A 20568-nucleotide genomic window follows, 5' to 3' on the forward strand; every position below is an offset into this window, starting at 1 on the left:
AGTCAAACATCTCAATGGCTATAATATACTCAGCGTAAATGATGCGATGCTTGCGCGTGCACATAAATACATGTGTACGTTGTGTGAAAAGGATAAACAGCCTTTGTGGCGAAGATGGCTGCTTCAAATCAATGGATGAAGATATGAAGAACATAATAAAAGATATACAGATAATATATCTGTAACATTGTAAGTGGTTCTGCGTATGTCAGAGCTACAATAATGAAGACTAAAAAAAATTAAAAATTGACTTTTTACACAAAATATTGTTGACTAGTTTTCATAGAATTTGGTGCTTCTCGTGGGCACAAATCAACGTTTTCCAATAATCAATTTTTTGGAGGCAAAATTTTTTTTTCTCGATTAATATGTGCCATGCCGCTTTGGCTACATTGCCAAAACTGCATCGGAAAATTTGCTCATATTTGCGACATTCTTGCTTCCGTCCTCTACATCCATCATTAAACCATGGCGATGATGGAATGTGATGTGACGTAACTGTATGACGAGAAACAATTTTGTCAATAATTGCCGTCATTTTGGCTGTAAAAGACTATACCAATTTATCTAGACCATTAATATTTGTGATCTACCCACAATAAAATGATCAAATATCGTAGCAAATTGGTTAATGTCAACCCGCCTACATGCTCAGACCGTTTTTATAACAAATATAAGATACTCACAGTATACAGGTAAATCTATTTTGATAAGACCATGATCTGAATAGATCCCACTTGGGAATACATTACAGCTCAATGGCTTTCAATTAGGAAATGTAACAACCAAGTCAACCATTCCACCTTGTACTGACCCGATTGCTCAATTGAAACAAATCAAAAACTTCAAGTAAATGACTAGTGTGTACATCGACGGATTTTTCAATATGGGCGTTGAAATCACCTACCATTATTGAAAATTTAGAAATAGCCGACAGTTGTTCTAGAATCGATGTCAGTTTATCAAAAAATAATGGTGTGATAGGACTCGAACCAGGGCGATACGTTAGATATTGCTTTTCGTCATGTGCCCTGAGGTATTTACCAATGCTTTTATTGTGCTGCGTTTATATTTTCCAGTGACTCACATATTCCATTTAAGCATATCCCATTGATTTTTTCTTTCACCGTAGTTCTAAAGCAGTTTTCATCGGCAGTGATTAGCGCATCCAAAAATAGCAAAGTTTTGCTGTTTTCATATTCTATAGTAAATTTTATTTTAGATTTATTAAACGTAAAAAGAAAGATTTTTAATTTGGTCATGGTTGTCTTACGCAACAGAGATATTGTTGACGTATGTTGCAGAGATTTGGAGTTTTAGTTCTGGGTTTTTGAGGAATGTTCGTTTTTCTATGTTGCCAACGTAGAAATTTTCAAAGAGTGTTTCGAGTCCGAAGCCCAGGGCAATTCCATCTATTTGTTTGTACATTTTCCCCATAGAGCTATAGAATGGCGCTTCAGTTGTTCATATTGTCGATAATGATTTAAATAAGGGTTTTGGAATTTCAAAAGATTCATGTGGCAGTTGTATACTGGATTAAGGATGATATCAATTGTGTCAAAAACGAGTAAAATTGTAATAAAAATACTTCGCCAAGTGAGGCTATATGACTGATAGAATTGTTATTGCTAATTATATTGATGAGTTCTCTAGATTGTTGTAGATTGTAGTCATTTGGAGCGTATGGTGACAATATTTTATTCAGATATTTTGAGGATAGGGTAAGTTAAAGTTGTAATCTGGCTGATAATTGTGTGGAAGAGATTGTTCTCTTTGTGGGTTTTAATTTTAATTTAGTTTTTATATTGCTATATTTGTTATTCATATTGTCACCATGTTATATTTATTAATTCGTATAATCAATATTGTACTGATAATAATGTTATATAGATAAATATTCTACAATGTTGTGTTAACGCTCGAAACTTTTGCTATACAAGATGCGTTGTGCTTACAAAGTGGTTTGCTTCTTGCGAAAGCAATTTATAAAACATTAAAAGGACACATGACCTTAATACAATTTTACTACTTAGAATTAAAAAAACTAATTATTTCCAAACGAATTTCAAAATTATTTAATTTTAATTAGCCATTTATTTTTTTCAAGAAACTCTTCAAGAAACAATGACACTTCATAAATAAAAACGCATTATAAATTCTTCGGTGTTAAGGGGTAATGTATGTTTTATTAAACTGCTCGTCTAGTTGCTCGTGTCTCTTTCTTTTCTCATATATTTCCATATTTTGTTCTCTTGCACTGGCTACCTATAAAACATAGAATATTTTTTAAAATTTGCACATTTATGTATGAGTCTCAATCTAAATTATTTCCCTTCTTATCAGATATATTAATTGAACCTAAACGCACCGGTTTACGAGCGTCTTGTTCTCACTTCTTTTTAACACGTGTTAAACACTTTTTTGCTAAATCTGCATTTACTTTTTTGGCCCTTTTCTCTGGAACTCTCTATCTCTTTTTCTGACGACTTCTCCATCACTTACGAAGTTCAGAGTGGATCTCAAGACTTATAGCGCTTTATAAACTAATTGATTGATTATCGGAATCCATCATTGATTCACCACACCTTGTGTATATCATTATGGTGGCTACGTATATTTTCAGATTCCTAAGCGCTTTTGATTTATGTATTGAATTGTTTCACAAAGAATCACGTAACTTTTCAAAACTAATGTGGTGAGCTTTGGAATACTTACGATATCTATAAATGGTAGCAATTTTTATTGCTTTTGTCTAGTTTCTAGTGGTTTTAATCCAGTTGTAAGTTTTTTTTATCTTTTTATTTGTTTCAGATTTTGTAGAACATTTGATTGATAATCGAACTAAATCACAACTCAGTTGAAATTGTGAATCTAATAAATGCCAGTTTCCTAGATGTGTTTGTACAAAATTCCGTCTTTTAATGTAAATGAAAGCAATTTTGTACAATTTATAGACATGATGCCAGATGATATCAGTTATAAGATTGTTTTAAATAAACTTAGACAGCTCAATGAGAGCTTGTGGTGTTGATAAACTGCTTCCAGTATTGTTAAAAAAAGTGTGCAGAGGCGTTTGCTGTTTTAATTGCTTTGATATTCCAGGCCTTTTTGGCTACCAGTCAACTTCAGTTCAGATCGGCAAACGTTTCACCAATCTACAAAAAAAGGCGACAAAACTGTAGCAACAAATTATAGCCCGGTTTTTTAACATCAGTTCCCTGTAAAATAAGGGAAAGTATAATTCTAAAAAGTGTAGAAGATCATCTTTTAAGAATAACATAATAGTAAAACAACAACATGGTTTAGTTAAGGGCAAATCATGCACAACAAATCTATTTGAATCTCTTGATTTTATTTTCTATAATTTAGATAATTCTATTCCAGTGGATGTAGTCCTGCTTGATTATGCCGATGCATTTGATACTGTTCCACACAAAAAATTATTAGCTAAATTAAATGCATATGGAATAAATGGATTGTTATATAAATGGAATTTTTAAAAACAGAAGACAAAAAATTATTTAAGGTGAAACTATTTCTGACTGGGCTGAAATTTTTAGTGGTGTTCCTCAGGGCCTATTGGTCCTCTACTTTTCATTCTCTACATCAATGACTTACCAACTAAACTGAAAAATACAACAAAACACTTTGCAGGTGATACCAAAATCATGAGAGCAATATCGTCAAATAACGATGTTGTCGAACTTCAATCTGATTTGAATGAGGCATTTAAGTGGACGCAAGATTGGCTTCTACGGTTCAGTATAGAAAAATTACTGTAATACACTACAGATCAGGTAATAAAAAATGTCCACTGTAAATAAATAGAATACTTCTTGCTGAATTTGAATCCGAGAGAGATCTTGGAGTGATTTTTTCAAATAACTTAAAATAGAAAAATCAAGTCATCACAGCATCAAACAAACCAAATGCTTGGTCGAATAAAAAAAATCTTGGAAATTTTATTATAATTTGCTTCGTAATTTATACCTAACTTTTATTCGTCCACTGTTGGAGTTTGCAGTATCAGTTTGGTCCCCAGATCTAAAGGGTGATAGCAAAGTAATCGAAAGAGTCCAGCACAGAGCAACAAAGTTGGTTCCATTTATAAGAAACCTAGCTTACAAAGATCGTCTTAAAAAAGTAGCATTAACAACCTTGGTGGAAAGATGAAAAAGAGAAGATTTGATTCAGTTGTTTAAAACCATGCATAATTTGGACAAAGTTGATTTAAATAATCGTTTTAGCGTAGTCAAAACCAAAACGCAAGGTCACAGTTTGAAATATTTTAAAGAGTTAACAAGACATAGAGACAGAGAGAATTGCTTATTCAATAGAGTCGCAAATACTTGGAACTCATTACCAAATGAACATGTTGAGGCACAATCAATGAAAAAATTTAAAGCAGGCATTGATTGTTGAATGAACAACAATCAATCAACGAATCAGCTGTGCTAGCATGCCTGACAGCATGCTCTCTGGATAACCTCCAGAACAGCATTACTACTACTACTACTACTACTACTACTACTACTACCACCACCACCACCACCACTACTACTACTACTACTACTACTACTACTACTACTACTACTACTACTACTACCACTACCACTACTACTACTACTAATCGTTTTTTTTTACTGAACATAGTATCTTTAATCATATAATTCAGAAGAAGTGTCGTACTAAATGAGGTCACGATAATCATGTCAGTGGCGAAAACGGCACTACCTTCAATGCATTTCATATATGAGAAAATTTCCACTGAATAAAAAGCATGGTATACAAATACGTGCTAAATGATGCATTACGTAAACCTCTGAAGCAAACGCAAAAGAGAGAGAGAAACCTTTAACCTTTAACATGCAAAGATTTTTTTATATTGAAAATACCCAGTTAAATAAATCAATAATCTGTCAATTAACCTTTAATTTAAATGTTTAAAATATTGTGATTTTGAATAGATTATATTAAAAATATTTTTTATTACAAGGTATGGTATGTATGTCTAATAAAAAAATTACAAAATGCCTATTATAAATATTATTATTATTGCTAATACAAAATATTTGTCTATTGTTAATAAATTCTATTTTTATTTACTTTTTTTTTATTTATTATAATATTGTAATATTTTTAATACAGTACAAACAAAAGTCCAAAATTCATTCTCACCAAAAGTTTTCATTTAAATAATTATCTTACATTTAATAGAGTAGGAATGAGTTTTTTCTCAATAATATAGTACCACAATTTATAAAGGGTGCTTGAATTCAACCACTGTCAGTACAGTATCTAGGTTGTTGTTGTTATCACAATTTAAGAAGAAAAATATAGAGTTTGGTTTAATTTTATTAGTCTTACTTACCTATTTGTATTCGTGCATTGGGTCAAAAGTTATACACAATTTAAAATTTTCAGTTTTTTAAATAAAAAGTAATTAACATTCAACATTTTTATTTTAATAATAATGTTTTATGATAGTTATCTGCTAAATCAATGCTAATTTCGAACCATCATTGGATGAACAAAAAAATGTAAACCCATTTACAAACAATCAAAAGACAGGTTGTTATAAAAGCGAAAGTCCAGAAAAGACAAAACAAAAAAATGACAGAGATAATGAGTGCAACTTATTAACTGCTAGTATGAAATTGCTTCCAGTTTTGTTGAATTTAAATGATAATGATTATCATTTAAATCGTAATGTTACTTTAAACGATGCAGAGAAATTAAACCTGCTAATAAACCATAAGTTACCTAACTTAAACTTTATATTTCCATATTGTGAGAAGAAGTTTTAAAGAGTGTTTTTGTAAATAAATCATACTACTAGCAAAAATTATGCTCTCAAATATTCTTTTGTTATGGCAGGAGTAGTTTGTGTTCCCTGTGCTCTGTTTGCTCCCATGGAAATAGTTAATGATCGTGGAAAAACAACCGTATTAAATTCTTTTGTCTTGAAACCTTTTACAAAATATAAAACAATTCATGATAGTATAAGAAAACACTTGTCAAATGAATATTAAGAACGCTTAAAATTCAAAGGCAAATGAAAGTATAATTTACAAGCTAGATATAAAACAAAAGAACAAGCTGGTGAAAACAGGAAATGGTTGATATCAATAGTTAAGATGATTATTTTTGCAGGAAAAACGGTTTACCTTTAATAGGGCCCCTTGAATATGAAAGAGCTCTTTCTGGAAAAGAAGTAAACTTTAGAGGATTGCTGGCAATCAGAATAGACAGTGGCGATATCAATTTGCAACATCATCTAAACAACGCTAAAAGAAACGCAACTTATCTTTTTAAAAAAATACAAAACACACTGATAACTCTTTGTGGGGAAGAAATTATAAAACACATTGTTTCTGAAATTCACCAAATTAAATATTACTCAATCGTTGCCGATTAAACGTCTATATTCTTTGCATAAAGAACAGCTGTGCTTTTGTATTCGTTATGTTAATCAAGCCTGTACGAAAAAAGAGTTTGTGGTTTTTTTCCATGTTTGAACATCAGCCAAATGGATCTTTATCTGAAAAAATATTATCAATGCTTCGAAAAATAAATTTGGATAAAGGTCACTTACACTCTTCCAAGTTCAGAGGATTCAACAAAGCGCACAAACATCGAATATGAATACATGCTAAACGACGCGTCACACACGAAGCATGTTATAGGCGGCAATCTTTTTGTCATATTCTAATCTGGTTACTACGAAACAGCACCAGGCGACCTTAACCATTAGACCATCACGCCGCTCTATGGATGTTAACTATTGTATTGGACAGGGAAATAATGGAGCAAATAGTGTATCTGGACACATTTGCTTGAACATCTTTCAGCCAAATCTTTATCTGAAAAAATACTACCAGTGCTTCGAAAAATAAATTTGGATGTTAAATATTGTATTGGATGGGAAATAATGGAGCATGTAGTATATCTGGACACATTTTGGGTTTTCAACAACTAATTCGAAATGAATTTCCTTCAGCAGTTTACGTACGTTATGCTAATCATTGTTCAAACTTAGTAGGGTAGAGTAGGGATGCACGCCCAGTTTTCAAAAAATTGGCTCTAGATAAAAAGCATTCATTACAATTTCACGTATTTTGCTTTACAATTTACATCAATCTGTCGGTGATCTAAATAAAATGTCTGCAGCTTATTATGATCAATTTCTGAGCTGCAGTGACGGATAAAACAAACTTCCTAACATGAACTCTTTACCCCATAGGTGAGGTAAGAGGCCCAAGTACAGAAGCAAAACGCCTTTAATAATGAATAATGGTATAAAAATTCAACAATGATGCCAAATAATTTCAAGAATATTTTTATGTTTTATTGGCAGAAAGTAACATTATTCACTTAAAATGTGTCCTTTAAAATGAAAAAAACAGGAGGTAAAATTAGTTTCATCATAATCAACATCATTATCGTCAATATCATCATCATCAACACGATACTAGTTTCCGGAATAACAACAACAATCAATTACAGTTTGGGCAAATAAACCAAGGGGTTCCCGCAATACATGCATCAAGAGCCCACTTTTTACATCAATGACATTGCACCCATTGTCCACGAGATTTGCTATTAGACAATTGATTCCCACATATTACACATGGTAAATCTTCTTTCTCAGTACTTGATTCAGTCAGTGCGACTATTTTCATTTTAATTATTCGAGTTCTTTCTTGAATGGTGAATAAGTTATTAATTTTGATGATTCTGGTTTACGTTTCCTAATTCTGACACCTTATATCTTTGGCAATGGAGACATTTTTTTAATCGCATCTTTAGCCACTGTCAAAATTGAATTTAACTTATTTTTATTAAAAGATCAATTTTTTAAACATTCAAAATATATTATTTTATTATTTTGACTCACCTTGTGGATCATGATTGTTGAGCTCATATGATGACTGATCCAAATTAGTTGCCTCAATCTTATTGAACCATTTAACATGTTGATAACTGTTTTGTTAGTAGAAGATAATTGGGTTTGATCGATGGTTTCTAAAATTGAAATTGTAGATAAGTGATGATTTATTTCTGCATTTGATTTTTCTTCTTCAGTGACATCAGCTGCTTTTCTAATCTTCATCACAGAAAATATCATTATCAAATGGCCATAGTCCACAAGTCTTGAATCCATGAACTGCTTTGTCAGTAGTTGATGTGCGAAAAAATGCTTTTCCAAATAAATTGGCTATATCATAAAATCTGATTCTTTTACCAGTGTTCGACACTAACCAGTTATCACAAGCAACATTGTAAGCACCTTTTAGTGATTTAAAATATGTCTTGTCAAGTGGTTGCAGTTTATGAGTATAATGGGGTGGAAATGTTAACATGTGTATGCTTTTGCCACGTGCTAAATTTATAGCACTAATAGATTTATGGCTGTTGTGTCCATCTAATAAAATAATAATAAGATTTTTTTGGAAGCGTGTGTGCATTTTGAAAAACGTTCCAACCATTTAGTAAATAGTGCTGAATCAGTCCACTCATTTGGACTAGTGTGTTCAACAGATTCTGAGGGTGCTCCTCTAAGTAAAGCATCAGTCATTCTTTTGCGAGGATATATGAACATGAGTGGCAGAAAATTACCCGCCGCATTGAATGCACATATGACTGTCACTGTTGAATCTCTTTCTCCACTAATGATTTTGCATACAGCTCTTTTACCTTTCTTTAGCAGCAATTTTACTTTGGATATGCACACTTGTTACACCTGTTTCATCTATATTTCATGTGTGTAAAGGAGTACAAGGAATGTCAATGAGCAGTTGTTTATAAACTTCAAAAAACTGCATCACCTTTGGTTTTTTAACGCTATTGCACGTGACAAATTGGTTCCTTTTGGTTTTCTTATTGATAGATCAGGATATCGTGTGAGAAAACCTGAAAACCAATCTTTTCCAGCAGATTTGTTGTCTTTGTTGAATTGGTGATCAATATTCATGGTTTTTCAGCTAGCTCAAAAGCTAGACGACGTACATCATAAGGAGTGAGTCTATAAAGACTTCTTTCCATATATTGTGTATGGTTATAAAATTCAAGTTCATTTGATTCGGAAAAAACTGGAATGTGACGTCCCAATTTTAGAGTTCCAGCATTAAGTGTTTTTTATCTTTGTGCCGACGTAATGTTCGCGCTGGAATACCAAGCTCTTGGATTACACGAATCATAGATTTTCCATTTGCAATAGCTTGCAAACCGGTTGCAAGCAACTCGTCTCCATATTTTCCTAGTTCGGACGTTCGTCTATATTTGCGAACCGTGATACCAGATTAGCTTGATATTTGAGAAGCTTGAACATTTGAAGTTTAATTGTATACAAAAATTATTTTTATTAAAAACAAAACAACTATAGTCCAGCGTCATTATATAATAAATTTTCTATAGTTATATAAATTTATTTAAAAACCGTTTTGCCTCATACAGTAATGGATGTTTTGCCTCAAATGATCCACTAAAATATTTTTTGGCTGATATAAGATATTTAATAATGCCTTCCATTTAATTTTAATTTATTATGAAAATTTAACTATTTATTTTTAATATAATCAAACCAATTAAAACAAAACATAATTTTTATTATTCGCTATAATTTATTACCCTATTTATAGTCAATTTACAGTAAAAACCGAGAAAATCCATTAAAACTCACCTCGACTCTGCAAAAACAATAAAATATCAAAATTAACAAAGTTCGGTATGTTGTCTATCAATCTGAAAAAATAATCTAGTGCTAAATTATGTCAATATTATTTTAAAAGGGGTAGGCGTTTTGCCTCAAATGGGCGTTTTACCCTGCGCTATCCTACTTAATCGAGCGTCCTCTGTTTTTCCTCTATTTTCCTCAGTTTCCTCTATTCAAAATATGTTTAAAGTTTCTGAAATAATAAATTTCGTTGATGAATCACCAAAGCGTCAATTGTCATTTTGATGAAACATTTTTGACATATTATAAAACGAGATTTGTACAGCGTCACGAGGCGCTGATAAAATTTGGTGATAATTTTGATTGTATTATTAATAGTTAAAGGCAATTTTTTTCAAAATGCGCCTTATCTTGCTAGTGTTTGAACAATTTTCGATCATCAATTTGAACATTTGAACACGAAGAGGGCGCGTTTTCAAGTTATCAGGTTCGCACAACTAAATGAAGCTGATCGATAATTCGGGTTCTTTCTTGACTTGAAAAATTTATTATATTTGAAAGATTTGAAAAATTTATTATATAATAAAGAAAATGATAATTTGAAAATAAAATGTTTACATTTAGCGGAGTTCTTCAATTTAGATATTGATGGTATTGAATTATATCTCGAAATATCTGATTGCAGAATGCTACGATTTACACGTGAAACAAAAATTTTAACATCAGACGATCTTAAATTTATAATTGAATACGGAGACCCATAGATATCTCGACGAGACATTTATGACGGAGACCAAAGGGTTTTTCCTAATTTACAAGCTGCTCTTCAAATTTTACTTACTATAAGTGTATCCATTGCAACTTGTCAGCGATCATTCAGTAAATTAAAATTAATATTTACCATATTTACTATAAGTGTATCCATTGCTATTTGTGAGCGATCATTCAAGTAAGTTAAAATTAATACTATTGTTGTAACTTCCTCGAAGACACTTATGACTTATAACGTCTGACACCGGTGTTGTAACCTCCTCGACCTCGTAACTACCAACCCCGATGAATAATAATCTCTATATCTCAAACACCAAACTTCCAACGATAGTCAAGAGTTCGTTTATCTGTAGGTTCAAGATTTCGGATAGATGAACACAACTACTTCAAATGCAAACTAAGTTGAATGTTTATTTGAATACCAGCAGTAATAGAAACGATAAATTAATCCAAATAACTACATAAATCACATTTACGACTTCGCATCGAATCTCACTTCTACTTCAACTGTTACCACTCAACTGTTCCGTCTTTTTCTTCCCTGTTGTCGTCCTTCTTTGCTTCTTCGTTGTTTATATAGCTACCCATGTGCTTGTAAATGTGTCTAAGAAGAGTGTCACGTCCATAAATGAATTTACAACCATCTAATTAATTTACAAGTTTAACAATTCCTAACTATTAGTCTCCATCTCGACCTCACGGCTGTAACACTATATTACTTAAGAGCTACAATTAGTCAACAACAGCATAACTGGGTATTGAAGAAAATTAAATAAATAGTTTAAATTTTGAAAAGATAATCAACGAGTTTTGCTTCAGCAAAAGCCAGAAAAGTTGACATTTAATGAAATTTATTACCATTTTTTAATATATCACTTTTTAAATAAATAGAATTAAAATATTTGTGCAAGTTGCTTCTTTTATTGTTTGCAAACATGATTTTTGTTACCAATTTTTGACAATTTACTTTTTTTATATGATCAGATTTAATGTATTTGTATAATTTACTTTTTTTATTGCTAGCATGTTTGTCACTATTTGAAAAAAATGAACATATAACTTAGTTTTGGATTGATTAAATTAGAAATTGAATTTTTTGGTCAACGGGCGCAAATAAGAAGTTAGCCCAGGTTGAATTTTATAGTCGCCAAGCCACTGCTATAACGCTGCCTTAAACAACTTGCTCTGATTCGGCGCAATGAAAACACTCAAATGTAGAAGGGTGGCTAAACGGTTTAGCACTAATGTACTGTACATTTATAGAGATTTCAACATTGTACCTGAAACTATCATTGGCAACTATGAAAAACCGTAAAATTAATCTGATGTAAATTAATAAATATTTGTTTCAACAATAATAAAAATTAGAGTTTATTTTATAATTGTGTTTCTGTTTATACTTATGATCTGGTTTTTGTTGTTATTTTTTGTACATATAAAAATTCGTTTTTTTTAAATTAATTTTTTTAGTCTTTATTATTGCAGCTCTGACATACGCAGAACCACTTACAATGTTACATACATGTTATCTATATATCTTATATATCTTTATTATGTTTTTCTTATTTTCATTCATTGATTTGAAGCAGACATCTTCGCCACAAAAGCTATTTATTCTTTTCACACGACGTACACATGTATTTTATGTGCACGCACAAGCACCGCATCATATACGCTGAGCCATTGAGATGATTAACTCAGCGCTCATTGAACCACTGAGCCATCTCGCCGGCCAACATGCTACAACTTAGGTCGTCTCCCGATTTACCGACCTCGGATATCTAATTTGCTTGCTGCTAATGTGTTGTATCAATATAAATATTCCGGCTCCATCAAATTTAGGATTTTTTACGATTAATGTCAATTATTCCCCCACCACCCAAAATTTCTAAATCCGCCACTGAATAATACAGTAATTATTCTTAACTACTGGTTAGTAATTACTAAATAGTGATTTACTACTTGTAGTTAGTAACTACTCCGCGGAAAAACACAAGGCGCCTGTTACTATTAGGCCTTTACGCCGCCTGTACTAAGTAAGACCAAAAAGTTTATGAAATGGAAAAAATAATGATTCGTTGTTTAGAAATTGATAAAATCAATTATAAAATAAAATTACTTTGAAAAAATTTTGAATGAGAGATTTCAAAAGTAGTTAACTGTCGTAGCAACTATTGAAAAAATAAATAACTATTAGTGATTAACTACTTTTAAATAATATGGTTATTAATCTTAACTACTAAAAATTAGTTTTCGAATAGTTGTTTAATATTTGTAGTTAGTAACAATACACATCCCGGGAAAAACATTGTCGTTATTGTGTTTTGCCTGCCTACTTAGGCTACGCCATTGCACTCAAGTCATATTTTGTTATAAGTGTTTCTTAAATTAATATCATTTATTTTATTTTAGCCAGTTTAATTTTTCAGATTGCCAGGTAAAAATAATTGGAATACCGGTTTATCAGCGATCAACGTCAAATGTTTATGGATCATGGCATATGGATCATTGCCATTCTACTCAATGGACTAACTATATTTGGCATACAAGAGGAATAAAAGATAAATACGTTTATTTGTATGAGTCTTTGCAGAAGTTCAAACTGTCTGATCACATTAAAAAGATCGATATTCCGAATTATTTTTATGGTACTGGCAATATGATATATAATGGGTCGTTTATATACCACGTTGAGAACACGAACACAGTTCAAAAATTTGATTTGTTTACCAACCAAATCATTGCAAAAATTAATATCACCGATACTTTTGACGATGGTAATTTTTTGTACCCGAGTAAAAGTGCTTACTTTGATATGAAAGTCGATGACAATGGTCTGTGGATATTGTTTAAAAAATTTCGCTCGTTCAAAATTTTAAAAGTAAACATTGACAACCTTAAAGTTCAAAAAATGTGGTCACTTCCAGAGAATTCAACTGATATTCAAAATAGTTTTATAGTATGTGGTAATCTTTATTTCATTAACAATGTTACAGTTGAACGTACAAAAATAATTACTTATTACGATTTATATTTAGAAAAATTTGGAACCACCAACTTGCAATTTAATAATCCTTATGGCAAAACTGTCATGATATCCTACAATCCCTCAAAAAATAATATATTCAGCTGGGACAATGGCTATCCGCTTCTGCACCCAGTTTTAATTTAAATTATTATTTTTTAATACTTCACCATAAATCACAACTTTTTCGAAGATATAACTCTCCATTAAACAGTTTTCAAAACATTAAAATCTTTGTCATAGATGAAATATAAACCTCTGTGCTAAATATTAAATGTTTTTTTTAAATTATTGAATCAGTTTTTTGAACGCAAAAATATTAGTAAAATTTTAGAAAATTGTCGTTTCTGAAAATTTACAAAATTGAGTTATACAAGACATGAAAAAACAAATTGTTTGATTTAAAAGCAATCTAGACATAAATTAAAATATATAAAAAAAATAGCAAAAAGTTATTATAAAAACAATTTATACACACAAAGACAATTAGAATGATCAACGGACATAAATATTTTCGACAAAATAACATCGGTACTCACGAAATAAAATTTATCGTTAATTTTAAAAGGATTTATTAGTTTTATACTGTTAGCTGACCAAGTGTACTTCATAACGCCTTGAGAATAATAAATGTTGCGTTAAAATCGGTTTTATTAACTTGGATAAAAAAAATAGAAATAAAACAAGCAAAAGATCAAATTGATGCAACAATCGAACAACAGTCGGCCAAAATTAATGCAAAAATAATACAACAGTTGAGATAATTCAGAGAACAATTCGATAACAAAACTGAACAGAAATCGCCCGTAGTCAATGCAAAGATGGACATCACGTCAAAATTTGAACAAAGAGTTGATCAAAAGGTTATCGAAATCGACCAGAAGTTATAGATAACTTAAACAGGAACTGTAAGAAAATAAAAAATAAAGTCCACACCTGTAAGCCACGTAACCGCGAAGATATTGAAAGCGCCAGCATTTGACGGAGAAACATCTTGGAACATCTAGAGAGTCAAGTTGGAAACAACAGCATTGAATTATGGCTGGAATGAAAGAAACTTGCCAACAGTTTTTGGGGTAGCGTTACGAGAGTCAACAGCAGAAGTTTTCCATACGATTCTATTCAGGAACCATTGTAACTATGAGGTCCTGAGAAATGCTTTGAATTAACGTTATGGTAAAGAACATATAAAGCAAATACAATCGGTCTCAGTTGCAAAACTGGACGCAGTGACCTGGAGAGTAAATACAGCAGCTGGCACAGGATTTTAAACGGTTGACTGCTGTCATACTCTACGTACAACCGACAACATAGAAAAGAGACTGCATTGGAAGCGTTTTAAAGGCTGTCATACTAGCCAACAAATGCAACATCAAAATGCCGTTGTTTACAGCCCTGCATTCGAGTCAGCAAAGCCATCATCAAAGACTGACGTAAAGCTGCAAAAAATTTGTGAAGAATGTTCGTGTCCAAAGATGGTTCTAAAACAGAAAGGTCAAGATTATAGTGCGCCAAAATGCTGGAATTGCGAAAACAGACATTCACGACGAGATTGCAAGCAACACCCTAGAAACAATTACAGTCGTCATCGTGCAGCAACATGGCATAAACGATTAGAGGATGACATTGCGTCAAACAATGAGGCAGGTAACTAATAAAAACCAATTGCGCGGAGGGCAGAAATTTGCTAGTAGAATTGACGCTCCCAGTACTGTGATTAAAGCCTCTAGTCTACATCTAAGTTATTACGACCTTTGGTTGGATGGCAAGGTCTGTTCACATAAATGTTTAATCAAAGTCAACACCAAAGCAACGAAGTCAATGTTAAAAACTTTCATAAAGACATTTTTCGAACAGCTGCAGGAGGAACCGCGCCCGTCCACGGACAAATTTCTGATACTGTTCTAATAGGCGAGGGTACATTCGCAATAGCAGATATTACTGACGAATGCATAGTAAACGGTGATTTCCTAACAAAACATTGGGTTTAAAATTGATTGAAAGATGCGCGTCTTTAGATGGAGAAATACAAAGATGGTAGTGGGGAAAAGCGATGTAAAATGTATTCGTATAACGATTGATAGTGATACTGAAGTGTCAGAGAACATCGTTTGGACATAATTAAATGACGATAATAGAAACCAATAATTCTGCCTGGTGAGCCAACGACGAAAAAGTCTCTTAAAAACAAGTAAAAGTGGCCTTATTCCAGTTTGGGTGTTGAATGTAGCGAAGTATTCCATTACAATTAAAAATGACCAAAAAATAGACTTTTGTCAATTTGTAAATATTGTGAAGTCTTAGGATACTCAACATCAGAATAATGACAGGCTGGTATTAACTTAAGAATAACCTTAAAAAGCTTACAAAAGTTTTATTAGGTGAACTTAATTTGCAACAGAGAAATCGTTCAAAAGCCGAAAATTTACAGCGGACTTCGTAGATGTATTTTCAACCTGAGACGATTATCAAGGGAAAACAGGTTTCGTTATTTATCGATTTGATACTCAGGACTCGAAACCAATCAAACATGTATCACGCCGTCTTCAACTAGCAAAACACGAAAAGATAAAAAGGTAAACGAGATGATAACTACAATGCTAAATCAATGTATCATCGAATCGTCAACTAGTCCTTAGACCTTGCTAGTTGTCCTAGTAAAAAAAATACGGCAGCACCCGCCTTTGGAAGAACTACAGAAAGCTAAACGAAGTGACAAAAAAAGATAGCGTTCACTACCGAGAATAGACGACATCATGGACACGTTGTCTGGTACACGCTAAATTCTGTCATATCTTGTCACATGTCATATCTTCCGATCCGATGGAGTGAAAACAGATCGGAGTAAAGTAGAAATGGTAAAAAATTGGCCAACTCCTAAAGATAAAAATGATTTGCGATGTTTCCTCGGATTAGTTACATACTATCGACCTTTTGTAAGGAATTTTGCAAAAGTTGCACGACCACTACATCAAATCACGGAAAATGGTCAAACGTTTAATTGGAATGAGTGGTGTGAAGCAGGTTTTGAAATACTATAAAGAGAATGTGGAGCCCCCAAGATAGTATATCCAATCCGAGGTAAATCATTTGTGCTAGATACGAATGCACGCAACTCTGGATTTGAAGACGTTTTGCCACAAATTGTTGACGGAGAAGAAAAGGTTTTGGCCTATTACAGCAAAGGTCTTACAAAGCCTGAACGTAACTACTGCGTAACCAGAAAAAAGTTGCTAGCGATGGTCATGGCTAAAAATCATTTCCACAAGTACCTCTACGAACAGAAATTTCTTCTTCGAATGGATCATGCAGCGTTAAAGAGGTTGCTCAATTTCAAAGATTCAGAAAGACAGGTGGCACGATTGTTGGAACGATTACAAATGTACGAGATATTGAATGGTGGTTATTGAATATTTGATTTTAGAAAGCAAATAAATGTTAATGTCGAAAGCGATCTTTGACTCTGCGTTGTGTTTTGTTGTATTTGCGATAAACGTAATGAATTGTTTGTTATTCGGAAGGCAATAGTTTCTGAACGTTAATTTGATAGTTTGTAAACATTAATTTTCATTAGTAAAATTAATTAACGTTGATTATTGATTAATTAATTAATTAATTATTGTTTTGTAAATAAAAAAAATTGATAATTTATAAGTTATATATATATATATATATATATATATAGAGAGAGAGAGAGAGAGAGAGAAAGAGAGTATATCGTCAAATCAATCTAGAATGAGCGAAAAGTCCTATCCTTGACGAACATTTTCGTGCACATATTCCACAGGTCCATACACTTGTACCATCGCCGCGTCGGGCCGTCTATTTTCGTCGAATCTTTTTCTCAGCGAAAGGAGTTGTACGTGCCAGTTTAAAAGCGGAGACCTTCTCCATTCTTAGCGCCGCAGAGCATCAACACAGAGATTCTTGGGGTCTAGACCACTTTTTTTCATATTTTCTTTTTTCCTTTAAGGCTGTCTTTGTATCAACGTACAGGACCACTTGCCAGTCTATTTCCCCACGCCAGTTGACCAAAAAAGACTTGCTTGGGAATTCTTGTATCTGGCATACGTATAACATGCCCTATCCAGCAAAACTGAGTTTAAAGCAGAAACGATTCTTTACCCATTATACCGCACTTTGCCAGAACCATTGGTTTGGGACCTTGTCTTTCCACCTGATACCTGCAATCATACGCAGAAACCTCATATGAAACTGGTCAAGCCTATAAATGTAACGACGGTAGAACGTCTAGGTTTTGCAACCATAAATCAGTGAAGGGAGCACAACTGCTCTGTATGCCGCAATTTTGTTGGCCAGGGTAACTTCGTGCTCTTTCCAAAGACGTCCGGTCAGCATACCAAAAGCAGCACCTTGCTGTACTATCCTCAACGATAACTTTACTGTTGGAGATATATTCGCCTAGGCAACAAAATCTATCAACGGAATTGAGACGCGAGTCGTCCGCCATCATATTGGCCTTTGCCTCCAACAAAACTGGGTAGCTCTGATGCAAGACCTCAGTTTTCTTCAGATTGACTGTAAGTCTAAATTTCTTAGCTGCTATATGGAAGCGGTTGAACAGCGTCTGAATCCCGGCCTGTGTGTGTACAACCAGTGCACAATCATCAGCAAATAACAGGTCCCGAACAGTAGAAATTTGTGTTTTAAACTTTGCTTGCAATCGTCTGATATTAAAAACATCCCGACCCATACGATAGCAGATTGGTATCATGCACGTATGATTGCAGGTATCAGGTGAGAAGACAAGATCCCAAACCAATGGTTCTACCGTGACAAAAAGCAACTCGGAGCATCAATGAAAAGTATATGTTAAACACCAATGGAGCCATAACACATGCTTGCTTGGTTCCGTTTGCAACATCAAAATCCTGAGACCGTTCACCATTTTCCATCACACTCGCTTTCATACCTTCATGGAAGGAACGAACAATGGCAACAAATACAGAAAGACAACCAATTTTTGACAGGCAGCGCCAGAGTGCTGACCTATCAACCAAATCAAATGCCTTGGACAGGTCAACAAAAACCATGTACTTGTACAGTCCCCGTTGCTGCTCATAACATTTTTTTTGTAGTTGTCTTGCAGTGAGTACCATATCGGCTGTGCTGCGTCCGGTTCTGCCAACAATCTAAATCGTTGACATGTTTTGTCAGGCGTTCAGCAATCACTCTGGCTAATATTTTCCCAGGTATGGAGAGCAGAGAGATTCCTCTGTAGTCGTCACAGTTTGATCAATCACCTTTTCTTTTAAATATATAAGCGATCAGAGCATTTTGAATTCATGAGGAACCGACCGCTCTGCCCACATGCGTTTAAAAGCTCCACCAATTTTTTTCTGAGATGCAGACCACCGTGTTTGAACAGCTCTGCAGACAACTCATCCAAACCTGGCGCCTTTCCAGATGACAACCGAGATATTGCTTTATCCACCTCCTGCAAACTAGGGGGAATTTCAAGATCATAATTGGGCTCCCAATTTGGCAGCTCAGACAAGACCGCGTCATCAAAAAAGGTTTTTTGATTTAGCACCCCGCAGAAATGCTCTGCCCAGCGGGCCAAGATGTCAGGGCCATCCTTTATCAACGACGTACCATCCCGTGAACGCACTAGTATACTTCCCGTGTCACGTAGACTATATACCATCTTAAGACCTTTATAAAATAGCTTTAAATTACCACGGTTAGCGGCTACCTGTAATTCATAGTTCTCGCCGCCCACCAAGACTCTTTCATTTTGCGCAGCTTCTTCTGCAAGTTACTTTGTGCATTTGAGTAGGTTACCTTTTTTGCATCATTGGTTTTGTCATTTATCCAAGCAAGATGTGTTTTGTGCACAACATCCAGCAATTTACGAGTTTCCGTATCTCGTTCATCGAACCAGTCCCTACGCCCACCCCGGCGGGGACCGAGCACATTTCTTGCAACCTTTTGTATAACCGTTTGAAAATGTGGCCAATCAAAGTCAGTATTCTCAGCCATTTAGGTGCATAATGCGCAGCTGAAAGACACCTGAGACGACCTGTTCTCCAGTTTAGTCACATCCAACTTGTCGGATTTTACCACCCTTTGATGCCTCTTGACTGGCTTGATCGTCAAGATCGTCATTTTGACAAGATGATGATCAGACCAGACAGTTGTCGCTCGAATCGCTCTGGTGAGGCGAACGTTGCGTAGGTTTCTTTGTCTTGTGATGACATAATCGATCAGGTGCCAGTGTCCCGATCGTGGGTGCATCCATGTAGTCTTCAGCTTGTTTGACTGTTGGAAGACCGTGTTTGTCGCTGCCAGTTTTTGCACTGCGCAGAACACAAGAAGCCTGATTCCATTTAAGTTTTGTTTACCAACCCCATTTCGCCAAAGCACCCCGCGCCATATGTCATGATCTACACATACTCGTGTGTTGAAGTCACCTAGCACAAACAATTGGTGTTCAGATGGCGTCGCGTTTACAGCTGTGTTAAGCTGTTTATAAAACTGATCTTTTTTTTCCTTCGATGCTTCCAGTGTGGGCGCATAACAGCTGAACAAAGTAGCATTGTGTTCTCTCTCGAGACTCAGTTGCATCTTCATTAAACGGGGTGATATGCTATGAGGAGTCTCACACACAGACTTGTTAAGCTTGCTACGTATTGCAAATCCTACTCCACACGTTTGCACTTGCCCTGACAGAAAAAGACGTATCCGGCACCTTTTTCCTCAAATTGTAAAGCATCGGCTAATATTGTTTCACTCAGTGCCGCGATATCTATTTCAAAACGAGCAAGCTCACGCGCCACAATGGCGGGCCTGGGTTCAAGTCGATCACTGTTTTTCAACAATGCGCAAACGTTCCATGCCGCAAGGTTCAGTTTTTTCCTTTTGGATTTATGGATATTTTTGCCGCAGAGAGTGGATATCTAGTCAGCTGCGGTCAGCCAACAAGACAGTTTTGTTGGGCTAGGTTTTTAGGACACGTTTTCCGGTCCCTTCTTCAGTCTCCAGTTGAAAAAAGCAGCGCCTCCCTAAATAGGGCAGCTTTGTCGCCAAGGCAGGACCGAACGTTACTGCAGCCCTTAGTAAAGAGCGACCATTA

General features: G+C 34.2%; 3 protein-coding genes across 3 annotated transcripts; 1 reads left to right on the forward strand and 2 right to left on the reverse strand.

The window, feature by feature from the left end:
- Nucleotides 1–5845: 5845 nt before the first annotated feature.
- On the reverse strand, nucleotides 5846–9331 carry HELRODRAFT_158531 (hypothetical protein; the record flags this gene model as incomplete). The annotated part of the gene is made up of 5 exons (XM_009010578.1): nucleotides 5846–5970; nucleotides 7216–7278; nucleotides 7898–7983; nucleotides 8263–8412; nucleotides 9291–9331. 5 exons carry the CDS (start codon nucleotides 9329–9331, stop codon nucleotides 5846–5848), a joined length of 465 nt encoding a protein of 154 aa, XP_009008826.1.
- A 2853-nt stretch (nucleotides 9332–12184) lies between these two features.
- HELRODRAFT_158532 (hypothetical protein) lies at nucleotides 12185–13619 on the forward strand (the record flags this gene model as incomplete). Its single annotated transcript, XM_009010579.1, has 2 exons — nucleotides 12185–12198; nucleotides 12860–13619. 2 exons carry the CDS (start codon nucleotides 12185–12187, stop codon nucleotides 13617–13619), a joined length of 774 nt encoding a protein of 257 aa, XP_009008827.1.
- A 5985-nt stretch (nucleotides 13620–19604) lies between these two features.
- On the reverse strand, nucleotides 19605–20024 carry HELRODRAFT_145221 (hypothetical protein; the record flags this gene model as incomplete). Its single annotated transcript, XM_009010580.1, has 1 exon — nucleotides 19605–20024. A coding segment is annotated over one exon (420 nt), but the record flags the coding sequence as incomplete, so codon positions are not given.
- Between the last annotated feature and the right edge of the window lie 544 nt (nucleotides 20025–20568).

Source organism: Helobdella robusta (assembly GCF_000326865.2).
Source record: "Helobdella robusta unplaced genomic scaffold HELROscaffold_1, whole genome shotgun sequence".
Taxonomy (NCBI): Eukaryota; Metazoa; Annelida; class Clitellata; order Rhynchobdellida; family Glossiphoniidae; genus Helobdella; species Helobdella robusta.